We start from the raw sequence: 15,189 nt of genomic DNA, 5'->3' as shown, positions 1-15,189 counted from the left end.
CAGAATTTACAAGGCTAAGTTTTATTGTTTGTAAGGGATCAGCTTTCTACCAACTCGTGGTAGGCAAAATCAGCCAAAACTTAAGCAAAATGGTAAGTTTTGTAAGAAAATGGTCTTGATATTGCCAAATCCACTCATTTATCCACTTCCCATTTTGGGACAATACAGAGTTCACCCTTCTCACACATCAGCTGGGAAGGCCACGTAATCAATGCCTTTATATACTTTTTAATTTATCTACTACTTTGCAAGAAAGATTTTCCTTTAAAAGGTGGTTGGAGGGAGGGGGAAGCAGCAGTACCCAAACCATCCTTAAGGATCTTTTGGAATAAAAGGCTGAATGCAGAATGGCACCATTCAGTGTGATCCTGTGAGGCAGGGAGGTGACTGTAACGAAAAAACTTCCTTGTTATAAGGCTTGTGAACGCAGCAGCCCAACCTACATTTTGTGAAAATCTTAGTATTGAACCACAATTAATTTCCTCTTGCCCATATGTTCTAAATAACAGAATATGGAATCAAGCTGCTAAAATTCTTTCCCAAATTAAAAATACATCTGTTCACTTTCAGGAAAAGGAGTGTGGAGAGTGAAGTGGATAGAAGGGAAAGGAGAGCTCTAGAAAACGGTCAGTCACAGGGAGACTTACTAATCCTTGGCTGTAAGTAATACAGCTGAGCTTTGAAGCTGGACGGGAGCAGAGGAGCTGGGGAAGAGGCACAGCTGAAGTCTGGGGGAGTGGAGATGGGAGACCTGACAGAGCCGGGGCTCCAAGAGTTGACAAGCCAAGTGGAGATACAGCTGAGCTCTGCTTTATCATTATTAGGTGCCAGCTACACAAGACTGGACCAGAAGAATCGAGCCCAAATCTGAGAGTACTCAGATAAAAATGCATGACGTGCCTTTCATAGAAAGCCTTTTCGTGCCACACACAGGTAGGCTTTGTGGCTCTCTCAACCCTAACCCTAATGGTGTGTGGGGTTGAGGATGTACCAAGGGCGGCCCAGAGAAGAAAGGTGAGGAAGGAACAAATATTGATGGAGTGCCGTGCTCCCCTTGGCCTGCCTTTTCCAATGACTACAATGAATACATTTTTAAATCACCACAGGCTCAAAGACACCCTGACCCTCCAGTTACAGCAAGGGGATAAATCATGGTCTTGGTCTGGGCTTTCAAGTCTGCAATTCTGTGTTTTACATGGATGTGGGATAATGTCGATGTACCAGAAACGCAGGTGCGGGGGCATGAAGAGAGATGCATTTAATGATGTCCTTGTTATGTCATATAATTTCAGAGTTGCAAATCTTTAGTACTTACTCATTTCTGAGCAACCCTGAGCGCTGTAACACTGCAACAGCGGCACCAAGAGGTCTCTCAACAGCAGAGTTTCATTGCACCAGCACCTAATCAGCCAGACTGTTTTATTTCTCCACCCTCTTGTCTCTCATGTGATACTACCTGATCTCTGTCATTTCACTAGAAACCCTCTTCCCAGCAGCTACTCATGATGGAAGCTTAAAGGACACCAAATTGCCTCCTCAAAGCTCTGAAGAACCCACAAAACCAGGCACAGGGAGCAACCATAAATCCCCCAAACCCTGTTCTCACTGATGGTTTTAGAAGAGCAGTGACTTAGTTCCTCATTTTGGAGGGGTGAACCTCTAGCTTCTAAGTCTTACATATTTCATCTTGAACAGGAACTTCCAGGAGACCCACACGATGGAGGCAGATTGTTTTGCTGCTCCCAGGGAAGGCAGGGCCTTGGCAGAGCCTGGCAGGGAGGTGGGAGGAAGAGCTGAGCTGCTCCGTGCCTGCTCACTCTGCTGATGGTAGCAAGGGAAAAAAAAAATATTAAAAATGAAAAGAGAAGGAAACTTACTTTCTTTTTCAGCTGTGGGCTGGAGTGAGTAGAGAACCCCTTGTTGGAAGGTAAGAGGAAGGCCTGGGGTGGCTGGTGGCCCTGGAGGACCTGGGGGACCTGGGATCCCAGTTTCTCCTGGAAGTCCTCTTGGTCCTTGAGGTCCTAACAGCCCTGTGAAGAGGCAGGAGAGGATGTGTTAGTGCATTTGAAGATGTGCTAATGATGCTACCATGTACAAAGGCAGTAAGAAGACAAAGGATTTCTGTCCTGAACTGTAATTGTGGGAACTGGAGGTAGGGGGAATAGCTTCCCAGTTTTCCATTATTTGCCTTTAGCATCTTCCTCTGGGAAGCAGACAGCCTTACTCGGCTTAAAGGTGCTATGAAGCTTAATTCCTAAAACAATAAAATCTTCCCCCTCCCTGAAGCACAGCAAGAAACTAAAGGCAGCAAGGTGTGAAATCAAGCGCTGCTCTTTCTCCTCCCCTCCACGTAGCCCTGTGTGTCACTCGACTGCCAGGGAAGCACAGAATGAAGAACAGAAGCCCAGTCAGTGCCACAGCAGATCAGTTCTGCTTCCTGTGGGGCTGGGAGGCTCTCGTTGCAAACTAAGAAACCAAAAGGCAGACACATCCATGGCCAGACTTTAGCCATTGACAGGTTGCCAGAAAATGCCAAAAAGTGTTCTTGATAGTGATAGTTCAGTGTGCAGGGCCACTCTCACATTTAAGGCACACTCCAACTTTCAAATCTTTCCTGAGCTCAGATTTACGAGGCACAGCCTTTTAGATGCATACAAAGCACAGAGCCTGAGGTCTGGCACCTATTGTGTATTATCGCCTTCATCAAAAGATTTAGGGACATTCTGGGGATGAAGAAAGTCTCCTAGCTCAGGAATGGTGTGTACTCTGAAAAGTGGCCTCATAACCTTTTCCCTTAACATACAAAAGCATCATTAGGTTGACATCCTGGCACCTGACAGCTTGACATGAATGGTGGAGAAAAAAGGGAGTTAAAACAGGCCCACAGCAGTGAAGGTTCTTATCCAAACGCTGACAGATCAGAGACTGGTTTTTACAGCTCCTGAGCAGGACGAGGAAACATGATCCTGCTCTGCAGCTTTGTGGGACAAGCTCTCTCCAGCTCCATGGGAAATCCCAGGGGCTGTCATTGCTCATGCAGCTGGTTGCCCACTCTGAGAGCTGCTGGCTGATTTCAGTGCCCAGGGGACTCACTGGAATGGATTCAATACCAACAGAAGATGCTCAACACCTTGTGTGCCCAGGCCTTTTATGATCTGTTGTCACAGATAATTTGCACAAGGTGAAGTATCTCCTCTCACACTAGCACTGCCCTCCTCCAGGACTTACCTGGTGGCCCTGCTGGGCCCCTCTCACCGGGTTGCCCCTTCTCTCCTTTTGGCCCTGGTGGTCCTGGAAGACCTGTTGGTCCAACTGGGCCTGGAGGACCAACCTGTCCTGGCAGCCCTGAAAACATTCAGAAAGGAAATTAGTCAGAGGTTAGGACACTGCTAAGGTCAGAGGGTCTTTAGCAACCTAGAAACCAGAGGAGAGAGAATCAAAGATGCAAGGGGGAGAAATGCAGCTTTGCACAGACAGGACAGACAGGGTGGTACTGGTAGCAAGAGCTGACCAGTACATAAAGCTAAACTGGGCCCACCCTGTCCCCTTCCCAAGGTCTGAACGGCTCTGGGCAGGGTCTGGCTGGTCCCTCAAACACTCCTTTGCCAGCTTTGTCCAGACACGTGTGTCAGCTCCACAGCAGTGCCAAAGTATCAAAATATACAAAATAGAATTGCTAAAGCAAATCAAACTCTGTCTCCCACTTGTTCTGGAAGATGTATACATACCACCCAGAGACTCTGCATCAAAGATGTTCCCCTGTTTTCATTCATCTAATGAGTGTACTGTGCTGTGCACAAGCACTTTTCATCCCAAACTGAAATTAATGCACCCACACTATTGAAGTGTGTTTTAATTTATATCAATGAAGAGGGTGCTGTGCAAACCCATCTATAAATATCAGTAACACAATAATTACAGCCCAGTAGGATGCTTCTTGGGCAAGTCCCCTCATACTCCCAAGGAAGCTTATGAAAGGTGCAGGTGGCATTTGTAATCCAAAAGTGACTATTTCTGATGACACTAAATAAAATCTTAATGTTGCTTCCTTTCGACTATCAAAATAACAACAAGCCTGGCCATTCTGCAGTATTTTTCAGAAAAGCACTGGGCATCTTTGGCTCACAAAGGTAATAGCTGCTTTGGAAAGAGACACTTAAATACTGTGCAAACATCAGGAAAGCCTTTAATACCTTAGACAGGTGGGTGAATTATTCTGTCTACTCAGATTAAGTGGTTAATGGTTACAATAAATGCATTAACTGTCAGAGCCAGGAGAGTAAGAGGTTCCTGGTTTCTGGGCTACCAAAGGGCTTTGAGTATTTGAAAGCAGTGGCAGGTGCAAGCTACAAAGCCAGAGGAAGATCTGCCTGAGTCCAAAGTTCAGTGCACTCAGATTTCAAGGTTTAATCTGTATATTACATACAAAAAAACCCAGCAGAGCGCAAGTGAAGGTTTGATAAACTCTTAAGCAGTGCCCTTCGCCTTCCCTGGTGTCAGAAGAGGTCCTGGGCCTTCCTGCTGCGTGTAGGGGGTGGAGAGGAATGGACAGGAATAGAGGAGGAGAAGGAAACAAGCTGGCCAACTGGCACCTCCACAGCCACTACCAAAAAGAACAAGGCTACATAATAAAGAACCAGGCTCACAGGATTTCCAGCTCCCACATTTGGATCCAGTTCCCGCTTCAGGTGTGGGACAGCCCACTTGGGGCACAAAACCATGTCCCCCCAGACATTCATCCAAACTCTCTGTATTTCTCAGAACAAAGCAATAATCCCCCAATATTAGACCTTCCTTGAAAGATTCTGCTTCCTCTCTTCTTTTTTGCCAGTCTGGAGAGATCTTCAAATTACATTTTTCTTACAAAAATAAAATCTATCCATGTCTAATCCATGGTAGAACTGGGCAGACTGAAGAAATAAGATTTTTCAAAGGCTTTGTGTAGGAGTGTGTGCCTGTACTTTTATTTTATTCAGTCATCAATAAAGGTCTGATTTAATTTGAATACTGAACAAGGAATTAAGGTAAGGTTTTAATTTGGATCAATTTGCTTACCCATAGGACACAAACTCAGACTTTTCTGTGAATAGAGGGGCTCCTTTAATGGATCTCACCTGACAGTGGATGCTGTACTCAGCAAGCTCAGGCAGATGATCAGGAGCCCATTTAAGAGAGCAAGAGCATTTGCTCACAGCATTGCAAACAGTTTCCCACCCCTACCAACCCCCCAACACACCTAAAACTTTATTGCAGCAAATTCTTTCAAGCACAGAGAGAAGAACAGCAGAAACATTGTTTTGCAAGCACAACACAGTGTGCTGCTGAGTGTGGGTCAAAACATTTCCTCGCTCGTATAAATCACCTTCAATCCTTCAGTTCAACCTTTATAACTCAATCCTGTGAACTTCTGCAGACCAAGAGCAATCATTTGTTGCCAGCACCCTCCATCACATTGCTGCAGTGAAGCTTGAAAGGAACTGGCACTTCCTTCCCTGAAGGTGGAAAGTGCTAAAGGAAAGACTAGGAGAAGCAGCACTGAGTAATGTGTCAGGCAAATGCTCATATTGGTGACAAATGGTGTTACCAGCACAAAAGAGACAAGTGCAAAAGGGAGAGGAAAGACGGAAGGATTCAGGGAAAAGGGGGGAGGGAAATGAATAGGCCAACTCTTCAGCTGGCATAAATCAGCTCTGCTGCAGTGGCATTGCTTTCAGAGAGCTGAAGCCCACAGCAAGTATTCATCCTCCAAAAATATGAAAGAAAAGCTATAGGGAAAAATAAAGGAAAAAGGTAAAGGGTGAGTATTCTCCTCCTGGAGACCAAATCAGACATGCAGAAACCTGGATTTTCTTGCTGGCCCTGTCACTAACCTGCAACACACCATCTGTTCCCTTTCCTCCTCCAAGGTCTTTGTAGAGGAGCAGGTGATTCTGTTTGTGTGGAGCTGAGCAAAATGATGGGCTGTTACCAGCAGGTCTCGGTGCCCCTGGCAGGCAGTACAATAAGATAATGACTGTGCTTTCTGCCTTCACCCAGCACATGCCCTGCTCGCTCTGGCCGCGTGTCCTCCAGTGAACTGCCTCTCCACCCGCCAGCGCTCTCCATCCTGTGTGTGCTGGGGGAACTGAATGGCTCAAAGAGGGTAAGGCTGGCATTTCACCTCACCAACCAGAGCAGCCCATGATCAGGTGAAACCCAAAGAAGAAACCCTGCCTCTGTGTGTCTGTGAGGCTCCAAATCATTGAGGACTCCTGGCCACAGGACCCTTCTGCTTTTTGGGACAGACCACGTGCAGGACTGGGCATAGAACATTTTGAGCATTGAAAGAGGAACTAGTAGAAATCATTGACTTACCCTGTGGTATTAGCTGCTCCTCTGCACCTCTGTGTCCTTTAGGCTCTAAGAAAGAGGGTCAGGGTAAAGAAAAAACAAAAACAAAACAAACCCAACACAATTAAAAAAAAACATATGAAAAATTAGGTCTCTTGCTGCCAACTGGCTCAGACAGAGTATATGTATTTTCTTAATACTCAGTAAAATGTATCCTGTTGATTAACAAGCTGATCAGAAAGGCCAGCGGTGCAGCTGTCTCAACAGCTCTGATTGCTTTTAAATGATTGTCTATTCTCAGCCTTGTCACTCACAGAAGAAATAACTACCCTAATAAACAGTAGCAAGTTTTCCTGGACCTCAGCCTGGAGAGGCGTAAGCAAACCCAGAGCTCTAAGGTCATCCAGAAACACTCCCACCATTCAAAGCATCTAGTCCGTATCAACCATCTTTGTGTTAGGCACCAACATCTTGCCCCTAGTCCATCCAGTTGAGAAATTTCGTGGCACATCAGCCAGGATTTGGATTTGCTTTGGCTGAAAGACTAGAAGCAGGGCTAAGTAGGCACAAAAAACTCTGGGGAAGGGGATGGGAGAGACAGAGACTTAGCTTTCCAACAACCCCAAATCACACGGGACACTCAGGTTTGACTTCTACCTACTCTAATATCACACTTGTTGAAAGATCTCCTGAGGTCTGGAATCTCAGTAAGTGAACCTGGGGCCAGCTTTGAGCAACAAGTCACAGTACAGTGTTGAAATAACACAAAATAGGCAGTCCCTCACCATTCCAAACTAACTGTATGGAATTCCCTACATTTCACCAAAATCCACAGTGGGTTTTTTTTGGCTGGCTTTGAATTGTAGATACAAACTGGTGTGGGGAGGGGAGGAAGCCATATGTGGACCCAGATCCATGAAACATCCCCTCGGCTCCTTAGCAAAGCAAGCATTTGAAGCCTACAGGGCTCAGGTAGGGGCTTCAGCAGGCAATCACATGTCAATAAACAACTTAACTGATTACTTCTAATTGCTGAAAGACGCTGTTCTGACCTGAAACAGACCAGTGCATTCCTGATTCCCAGTTACTACGCCAGAGTCGTTACTCCACACTGGGTTAAACAAATTAAGGTTAGAAAAATAAAGGGTAACAGTGAGCAAGGACTACACCTCGTAGCATGAGCCGGCTGTGTGCACAGCCTGGAACCCTGGCTGACAAGACAGACTCACATACAGCTCAACAACAACATCACCTCCTGTTTTTTGGAGGTGATCACTAGCTACCTCCTGGGTTTACTGCAGGAGTGGAGGATGCTGCTACTGGACCCTGGAGTCAGCCTGATGCAAGTGCTACAGGAGTTCTGCTCTGTTTTGCAGCACAGCCAAAGGCCTGGGAGGGTGGCATTGGCTGCTCCTTGCTGAGCGAGAGGAGACTGTCATGTGTACGGAGCCACCGAGAGGAGAGGACTTGGAGTGGAAGGGACAGAGTCGTCAGTAACTTGCTGGGTTGACTTTAGAACACTTAAGTGTAGGTGCAGAGATACTGCAACAGCAAAAAATAAATGACACAGAGAAGGCAGAACGAGCATATAATGGACACTGAGGGAAACTGCTTTAATTCAGTTCCTGGCAGCCGTCACTGTGGTTCTGAAAATACTTTGCAGAACATATTGTCAGTGAACCTCCCTCCATGTTGTGGCATCCTGTCAAATTATAAACATGGACGACATCTGGTCTATGTTGGTTGCTCCAAGTCTGCTGCAGTCATGAAGGGCTGCCATAATAAACTGCTCGGACCATAAAAACAAAAAAAAACAAAAAAAAAAAAAAAAGGAAAAAAAAAGAAAAAATGGAAAAAAAAAAAGAAGAAAAAACCAAAGTAGGCCCTATGGAGGATAAAGAACTAAAGAAGTGCTCTGGGAGCAAGCAAAGTAACTGACAGACAGAGCTTTGGAAGCAGAGAGCGTGGATCTTGAAATGAGAATGCCAAGGTCAGGGAAATTCAATGCATGGGGATCTGTCTAGCCAAGTGGGCTCAGAGGGAGATTTTCTAATAAGTGTATTTTTTTTTCATGCCACAAGAGGGATCATAAAACAGCCCATTGAGTTTATGGTAAATATAAAAAATATAATGCAAACTGCAACTGATGTTGCTATTCATGGGAAAGTTTTTCCTCCTAATAAAACCGACAATTACCCCCACACTCCAGTCCTCTACCTCCCCACACTGCTCCCAGACAGGGAAACACTGCATTTGGTTCTCAGTAGGTGAGTATGAATTGTCCCCCTGTGATCCCAATGGCTCTCTGGAGTTTCCTCAGGAATGTTTCAATCTATCCAGGCCGCAAAAGCCACAGTCTTTGGCCTTAAAACACTGAAATGCACAGGCAGGCATAGTGGCCCTGCTGAGGTTAATAGAAATCTAACTTCCCTGAGACCAGAACTCAGCTCTCAGTAGATACTTGTGCCAACAGAAACTGATGTGAGCAACGGGCCATTAAGGATGGCAAAATTGAGCTCAATATGATAGTTTCTGAGCTTAGCTGCTTTCTTCCAGAAACATGCCTGCTCTGCGCTGGCTTAACTCAAGGAGGGGCAGAGACACAGAGAGAAAAACACCAAGTCCCTCTCTTTGGGAAGGGGTGACCCTCATCCCTGCATGGGCAGCAGGAAGGGGTCTTGAGGAAGTCACACCCAGCTTGCTGCAGCTAAAAGGATAGTTAGAGATGGGGTCAGAGAAGAATTAATTCCTTCCTCATCCATGAGTCTGCATGTGTGTTGGTGCGTGACCATCCCTGCATTCACAGCTTGGCAGAGGGGGAAGGACAAGAGACAACACTGAATTTTTAGACTGAACTGTCCCTGGTTTGGAGGAATCCTGTCTCTAGAGCTAAATAATGCCAATTCTGGCCCTAAAAGAGAGGCTGAAAGCTCTCAAAATGCCTCTCCACAGGGTGGTTTCCCTGCTGAGCACAATCCTGTCTTGCAGTGAGCATTTGCAGAAACCAAAGCTATGGTGTCCCTGCTGAGGGCGCAAAGCAAAGAGCAGACACAGAGCCACTCACACCAGCAATGCTGCCTGCCCCGCGCTCATCACACAGCACCATGCGGCCCCAGTGCGGCCACTCTCATCCACAGCTCCCAGCTGGATCAAACACACAGCAGCAAACGTGCCCACAAAACAAGAGAGGAATTGCCCATCTGAACGTCTTGACCCTCTTCTCCTTTACAGAGCAGAGGGAAGGAGCTGCCAGTGTTTCCCTCCAACCCCTGTCCCCTGCAGCTTCCAGTACTACAGCAGACTGACGTGGCCTCCTTTTTAGTTATCCTCCAAAGGATAATTACAAGGGATTCCTACAAGGAATCATGTACGTTGGGTGAGTGATTTGGGGGAGAGCAGGTTAGACTTACCAACAGATCCCACTGTTTTTCTCAGGACAGTTCCAGGATTTAGCAGGGGAAAGGCATCTGGTAGCAAATCATCGTACCATGTGGCTGTTGTCCCAGTGATTGGCAGGTTGTTTTCCAATGGTGGGCTTCGCTCCGCAGCCTCGAGCAGAAGGATCTAGAGAGGGGACATGGGGAAGGCACACAAAGTCAGCAGGATGGTTTCACACCTGGTCTCAATCCTGAAGAGGTCTTGAAACTCCTCTCCTTGCCAGCAGGAGCTGTGTGAATAACTCTGTGTCACAGACTACAGGGTTTTGGTGTTAAAGCTCTACTGGTTTTCTGGGAAGTGGCAGTAATTAGTGTAGGAAGCTGCTGTTAAGTTGCAAGAGTCCTGCTCATGCCTTCCTTGGAGAGGGCTTCACTGCTTCCAGAGAGAGTCAGCCTCACGTGGGATTGTCTCCCTGGTGAGAAACATGAAGCCAGGGACGAGAGCTGGTGTTAGGGGATGCAGCATGTCACTGCTAGGTTACGCGTTCAAATCCAGAGTCGTTAGGTCAGAAATTACTGAGAGCTGGTACAAGGTGAAGGGCTGTGCCCTGGATGCCCAGGGGAGCAAACCAAGGACAAGTACTGGTTGTAAGTCAAAGCACAAATGCTGACCAAATTAAAGATGATGGAGAATATGAAGTTTTTAAAGAGCTGAGGTGCTTCAGCTTTGGAGCGAATAAAAAAAGGCAGGCAATTTCCTCAAAGAGCTCTACTTATAAGTAATAGGATATTATTAAAACTCACAACTGTGTCTATACCTTGTAAACAGTTTACCTTCAAATAAATCCACATCCCAGTGTGTGTCCCTGAGCTATTTGGGCCAGTTACAACCTAAGCTCATTGGCAAATGACTCCGTTTTCCCTGTATAATTTGGACTGCTGTTCACCAAGCTGCACTCCCCTGGCCACCAGTGGCCCATATGAAACTGGAAGTTAAGTCTTTAGCATGGCTGCAAAACCCTGGATGCCCACATGAAGTAGAAGGATGGAGGACCCAGGTGGACTCTGCTTACCAACAAACTCCATTAAAGTGAAGCCCAGAGGAATATTCATTGCATTTTATAATTATTTTTTTATTAAATTTTTGGAAATGAATATTTAAAACCAAAATAAATTTCTATTTTAATCTAAATGTTTCATCCTCCTGCCTTCCCAGCCACTAAGCAAAGGTGGCATAACAACGTAGTCTACAGATTTCTTTTGAAAAAGTCTAACTACCCCTTCAATTACAAACCCAATGGGAGCACTGACCTGGAGCACCAAGCCCACATGCTCTGTCACAAATGGATTTTACCCCAAATGCTAAACAGAGGCCAAGGGCAGCACCCACCTTCCCAGTGGGGCAGCCAAAGGGTGGGCAGCCCCTGCATTCGCCGTGCCTGAGGTACAGCAGCAGCCCTGCCACTCACCTGGCAGCTGGATGGATCCCTGGCAAAGCTGCTGGCCCAGGATGGACGCAGGATGTCCAGCAGGCAGGAGCAGGGCCGAGATTTCCAGAACAAGAGTTTTGATCCAAGCATCCAGCATCTCCAAAGTCTGCTTTCTAAGCACAAAGCTACATGGGAGAATTGTTTGAGGAATGCAACGCTGCGGTTTGTTACAGTCTCTTCCTGTTTGGAAACCACCTAAGCAAACACTGATTTAGGGATAAGGGAAATAAAAGAGAATATGGCTCAAACTTTCCACTAAATCCCTAGAAGTTTCAGCTTTTACATGCCGTGTTGTCTTTACATAATGAAGTCACACCGCAATTATAAATGAGAGTGACTTGGCTCCGCTTGTTTGTTTTTAACTTGCAATTATTACAAGGTTTATCACTTATTTATTAGAAGGCATGGTGAGAGCCAGGATTGCAGCCACGCCAGAAATGATGAACTTCCTGCAGAATGCACTGGCCTGACAGGGGTGAATCAGAAACTAATTAAACTGGGAGCTAGGTTAAGTGCAGGGGAACTGAACCTCAGCTCTTGGAAACGAGCAAAATTCTTCCTTTATTTGCAAGGATCTTGATTCGCAGATCCAGAGTCTTGCTTTCTGAGTAATAAGAAAGCAAAAAAGGAATCAGGTCCCAAAGTTTTTATTCAAGAGGCTTCTCTGATGCCAGGCAAGGAAGGTTCAGTCTGTCTCATGCACTTCTGTGCTTTTACCCAATGATTTGTCAGACTTTCAAGGAAATACGCTATCAGTTTAACAAATGCTTAAACAAGTGCTCTATCATAATCGTGCTTAATTCCCACTGACATGGGACACAAGTGCACATTTGGTTTAGTAGAAGACAGGTACGGTGGTTGGACTCAATGATCTCAAAGGTCTTTTCCAACCAAAAGATTCTATGATTGAAGACCTTTTCTGAATCACTTTACACTATTCTATCACCCTCTTCCTTCCCCAGCAAAACACCTGCCCGTTGCCAGAGCGTACTCAGCAAGAGAGGCAAAACTAATCCCCGAGGTGGGAAATCAGAGGGGCTACAGCTAGGGCAGGGTTAGGATGCTCCTGCTGTGAGAAAGGGACCAACAAGAGTTGTCTTGGATAGTATTTCACCACAGCCCAGCAGAGCAGTGGGAAAAGGTAATATTGAACCAATAGCAGCAATGGTCAGATACCAGCAAACCGCAGGGAGCCGGGGCCCTCCCGGGCGGGGTGAGCAGCACTAGCACAGCTCTGCCCAAGGTTGCATCTGGAATGGAACAGCTCCAAATCATTTTTATGGGTGATAATAAAAATGTGTTACCACATAATCAACACAAAACAGTGGCAACAGTATCCTTTTCATTAAAACAACATGTTTTAAATGAGCGCTCTGCTGATAAACACTGTAAAAGATTTAAAGGCATGCCCAGAATAATCCAGTGTGCTTTTCCATAAATTGACTATATACACTTAGCAGTCATTAAGGCTCAAACCATAGTAACAAGTTTATTTTCCCTGGGTACAGAATGATAGAGGTCAGGAAGTCTCTAGATATGAAATTGCTGAGAAATTCTAGTTTTTATGATTAGGACTGAAGAAGTGCCCAAAAGAAATAAAGTCGAAAGAAGGGAGCTCTCATATCCGTGAGATCCACAGAGCCAAACTAAAGAAGGAAAAGCACGAGGGATTTAGTCACACTCAAAATCTCACACTCTACACACTTCTTTCAATGAGGAGTGTCCTCTCATAAGCTAGCACAGCACAGAGCACAAACAGGGTCCTTATGCATCATTGTTATAGCTCTGGAGCCATTCATCTATTTTCTGTCACGTTCTGTTTTTCTTAAGGCTGCCATTGCTGTAGTCAAGGGACTCCAGAAGAATTCCCACTTTCATTAAACAAAAAAAGAAAGTTTCTAACCCTCTGAGTAAACTGTTGGAAAATGACACCACAGAGCCTGACAGCCAGAAAGCAAATTAACAAAATGTGCAATGTATTAAAGTCTTGGTATTTTCTAGTCAATAAGGTTGAAGTAGAGAAGGGTTGAGACACCAACTGAAGAAGAACACGAGGCTTTGACTGGAAACACTCATGGCAAGCAGCGCCACTCCTGTTACTATTACCATGACCACTTCCACTGCAAAAGTTCTTACAGAAAAAACTGGAGAATTAGAGGCAGAAAAGATCCTAATGCCGCCATAGAAATGAAATCTGTCTTGATGCCATGGGTAATGTTAGTCACCTAACCAACCAGAGCAGGTACAGAGAACGGGCTGAAGGGCAGCACTTGTGGTTGCTGCCTGTGTGGTGTCAGGAGGGCAGATCCCTGCAGAAGACATGCAGACCTCTCCTCCCCAGTTTGCACTGCATTGCACAAGGTAAAGGATGACCTCAACTCTGCAAAACACTTGGGCTTCTGTCTTTTTGCAAGTATGGAAGCAAAAAGTCAAATCTGAGCCTAAATGGACATACTGAACTGGAGTCTCTGGCAAGAAAGGTCCCACTGGCATGAGGGCTTGTCTCCGGTTTCCAGACCCCACCTCTCAGCCACAGCTGAACTGGGTCAGAAAGCTGGAAAGAGCTGAAATGGGGCCGTGGCTTCTGCCAACACCGCAGCGGGAGACAGGCCCGACATAGGAGACGGCATGTGAACACAGAGGGGATGCAGGAGGGATGACGCACTGCCCTGGCCGAGGAGCTCGCAGGCCAGCGCCAGCGGCAGAGGTTACTGCCTGCAAAACTTACCCCTGGGCCTTCCGAGTCCCGCCGAGCCGCCGGGCTCACCTCTGTACAGGATCTGGCGCTTGCTCTTCTCCCGTGGCTCACAGCCTGGCTCTTCAATGTGGGGCCCGCTCACACGTAGGGCCCTCAGCAGGGACATTAGTGTTACGTGCCTGAAGCTCAGTCCCAGCTTACTCAACCCACCTCCCCCTTTTCTATTTGCCAGCATAAACTTTCTAAACTTCAGACACATACCACATCTCTTGCGTCAGATCAAAAGCCCAGGCCAGGGACAATGGAAACAGGAGGAAGGTTTTCATCTTCTTGAGATGTTCAGTATCAGAGGACTTTTTTTGGCTTGTAGTGGCTTTCAAGAACCCTATTTTGGTTGTTCCCACACATCAAAAGAAGATTTCACAAACGCAGCCTCCTCCCATCATCCGTCCTCAGCTCGCATTCCTGATGTCCTGTAACTAGTAGGTGCTAGAAACAAGGAAAGAGCAGCCAGGCTTCCAAAGATTTCAAAACTGATACAACAGGGCTTTCTCTGGATAAAAACCCATGGAAATGCAGAGGGAATCATTTGACATAATCCAGATGGATATTATTAATTAATAAACAGGGGATATTTGGTCTCCTGAAGCACTGGCAGAATTAACTCCCTTCCATCCCTCTCTAAAGAGGAGGAGAAGAAACTGCATGAACCCAGCTCATCAACTAAAAATTCCAGGGCAAAATAAGATTCCCTTGATCTTGTAAAGACACAAGCTGATTAATAACAGTAATTGCATAACTTGTTGGACGTATCTTTCTTTATAGCAAATGATTTGGCAAAATATAAGAGTTTTTTAATAATTCATCAAGACACAGAGCTAAACAGGGAGTTTTACAAAATCTGATGGAGAGCGGTATCTCTCTTGTAGCAATATGAAACCTGTGAACACAAGGCTCCAACGCAGATGCAATTGCTTGGTTTCAAAAGCCAAAAGACATTCAGTAAGTGTCCACCAAAATCTGATGAACTGGGTGCCCAGAGAGAACCTGGGTGACTTCATCCTTATTACATCTTAGAAGCTTTGGCCAAAGGGGACAAGATAATTAGTGCATGGAGGAGTTTTCATTATATTGATAAATCATGTGGGGAGCAATAGCTGATGTCATTGCAGCGACCCAACGTAGACCAAAAGGTAAGGTTTATGTCATCAGCTATTGCATGGAAGACAGAAATGTGGGCCAAAGGCTTCTGCCAATCCACAGGTAGTTCATAGAATCATAGAATGGTTTGGAT

General features: G+C 45.9%; 1 protein-coding gene across 1 annotated transcript in view; it reads right to left on the bottom strand.

Annotated features, from left to right (window-relative positions):
* The window catches only part of LOC104528805 (collagen alpha-1(XXVI) chain), a 30,829-nt gene extending 16,768 nt beyond the window's left edge, over nucleotides 1–14,061 (bottom strand). The window contains exons 1-6 of the mRNA XM_029086192.1: nucleotides 13,965–14,061; nucleotides 11,743–11,801; nucleotides 9,741–9,894; nucleotides 6,355–6,399; nucleotides 3,229–3,345; nucleotides 1,878–2,030 (exon numbers count right to left, since the gene is read on the bottom strand). Coding sequence (XP_028942025.1) covers nucleotides 1,878–2,030; nucleotides 3,229–3,345; nucleotides 6,355–6,399; nucleotides 9,741–9,894; nucleotides 11,743–11,801; nucleotides 13,965–14,061 — 625 coding nt within the window. The remainder of the gene's footprint in view (nucleotides 1–1,877; nucleotides 2,031–3,228; nucleotides 3,346–6,354; nucleotides 6,400–9,740; nucleotides 9,895–11,742; nucleotides 11,802–13,964) is intronic.
* Nucleotides 14,062–15,189: the final 1,128 nt, after the last annotated feature.

The sequence above is a fragment of the Antrostomus carolinensis genome, unplaced genomic scaffold (assembly GCF_000700745.2).
Source record: "Antrostomus carolinensis isolate BGI_N321 unplaced genomic scaffold, ASM70074v2 scaffold52357, whole genome shotgun sequence".
NCBI lineage: Eukaryota > Metazoa > Chordata > Aves > Caprimulgiformes > Caprimulgidae > Antrostomus > Antrostomus carolinensis.
The sequence above is the reverse complement of the archived record's forward strand: the minus strand, read 5'-3'. Positions and strand labels throughout refer to the sequence as shown.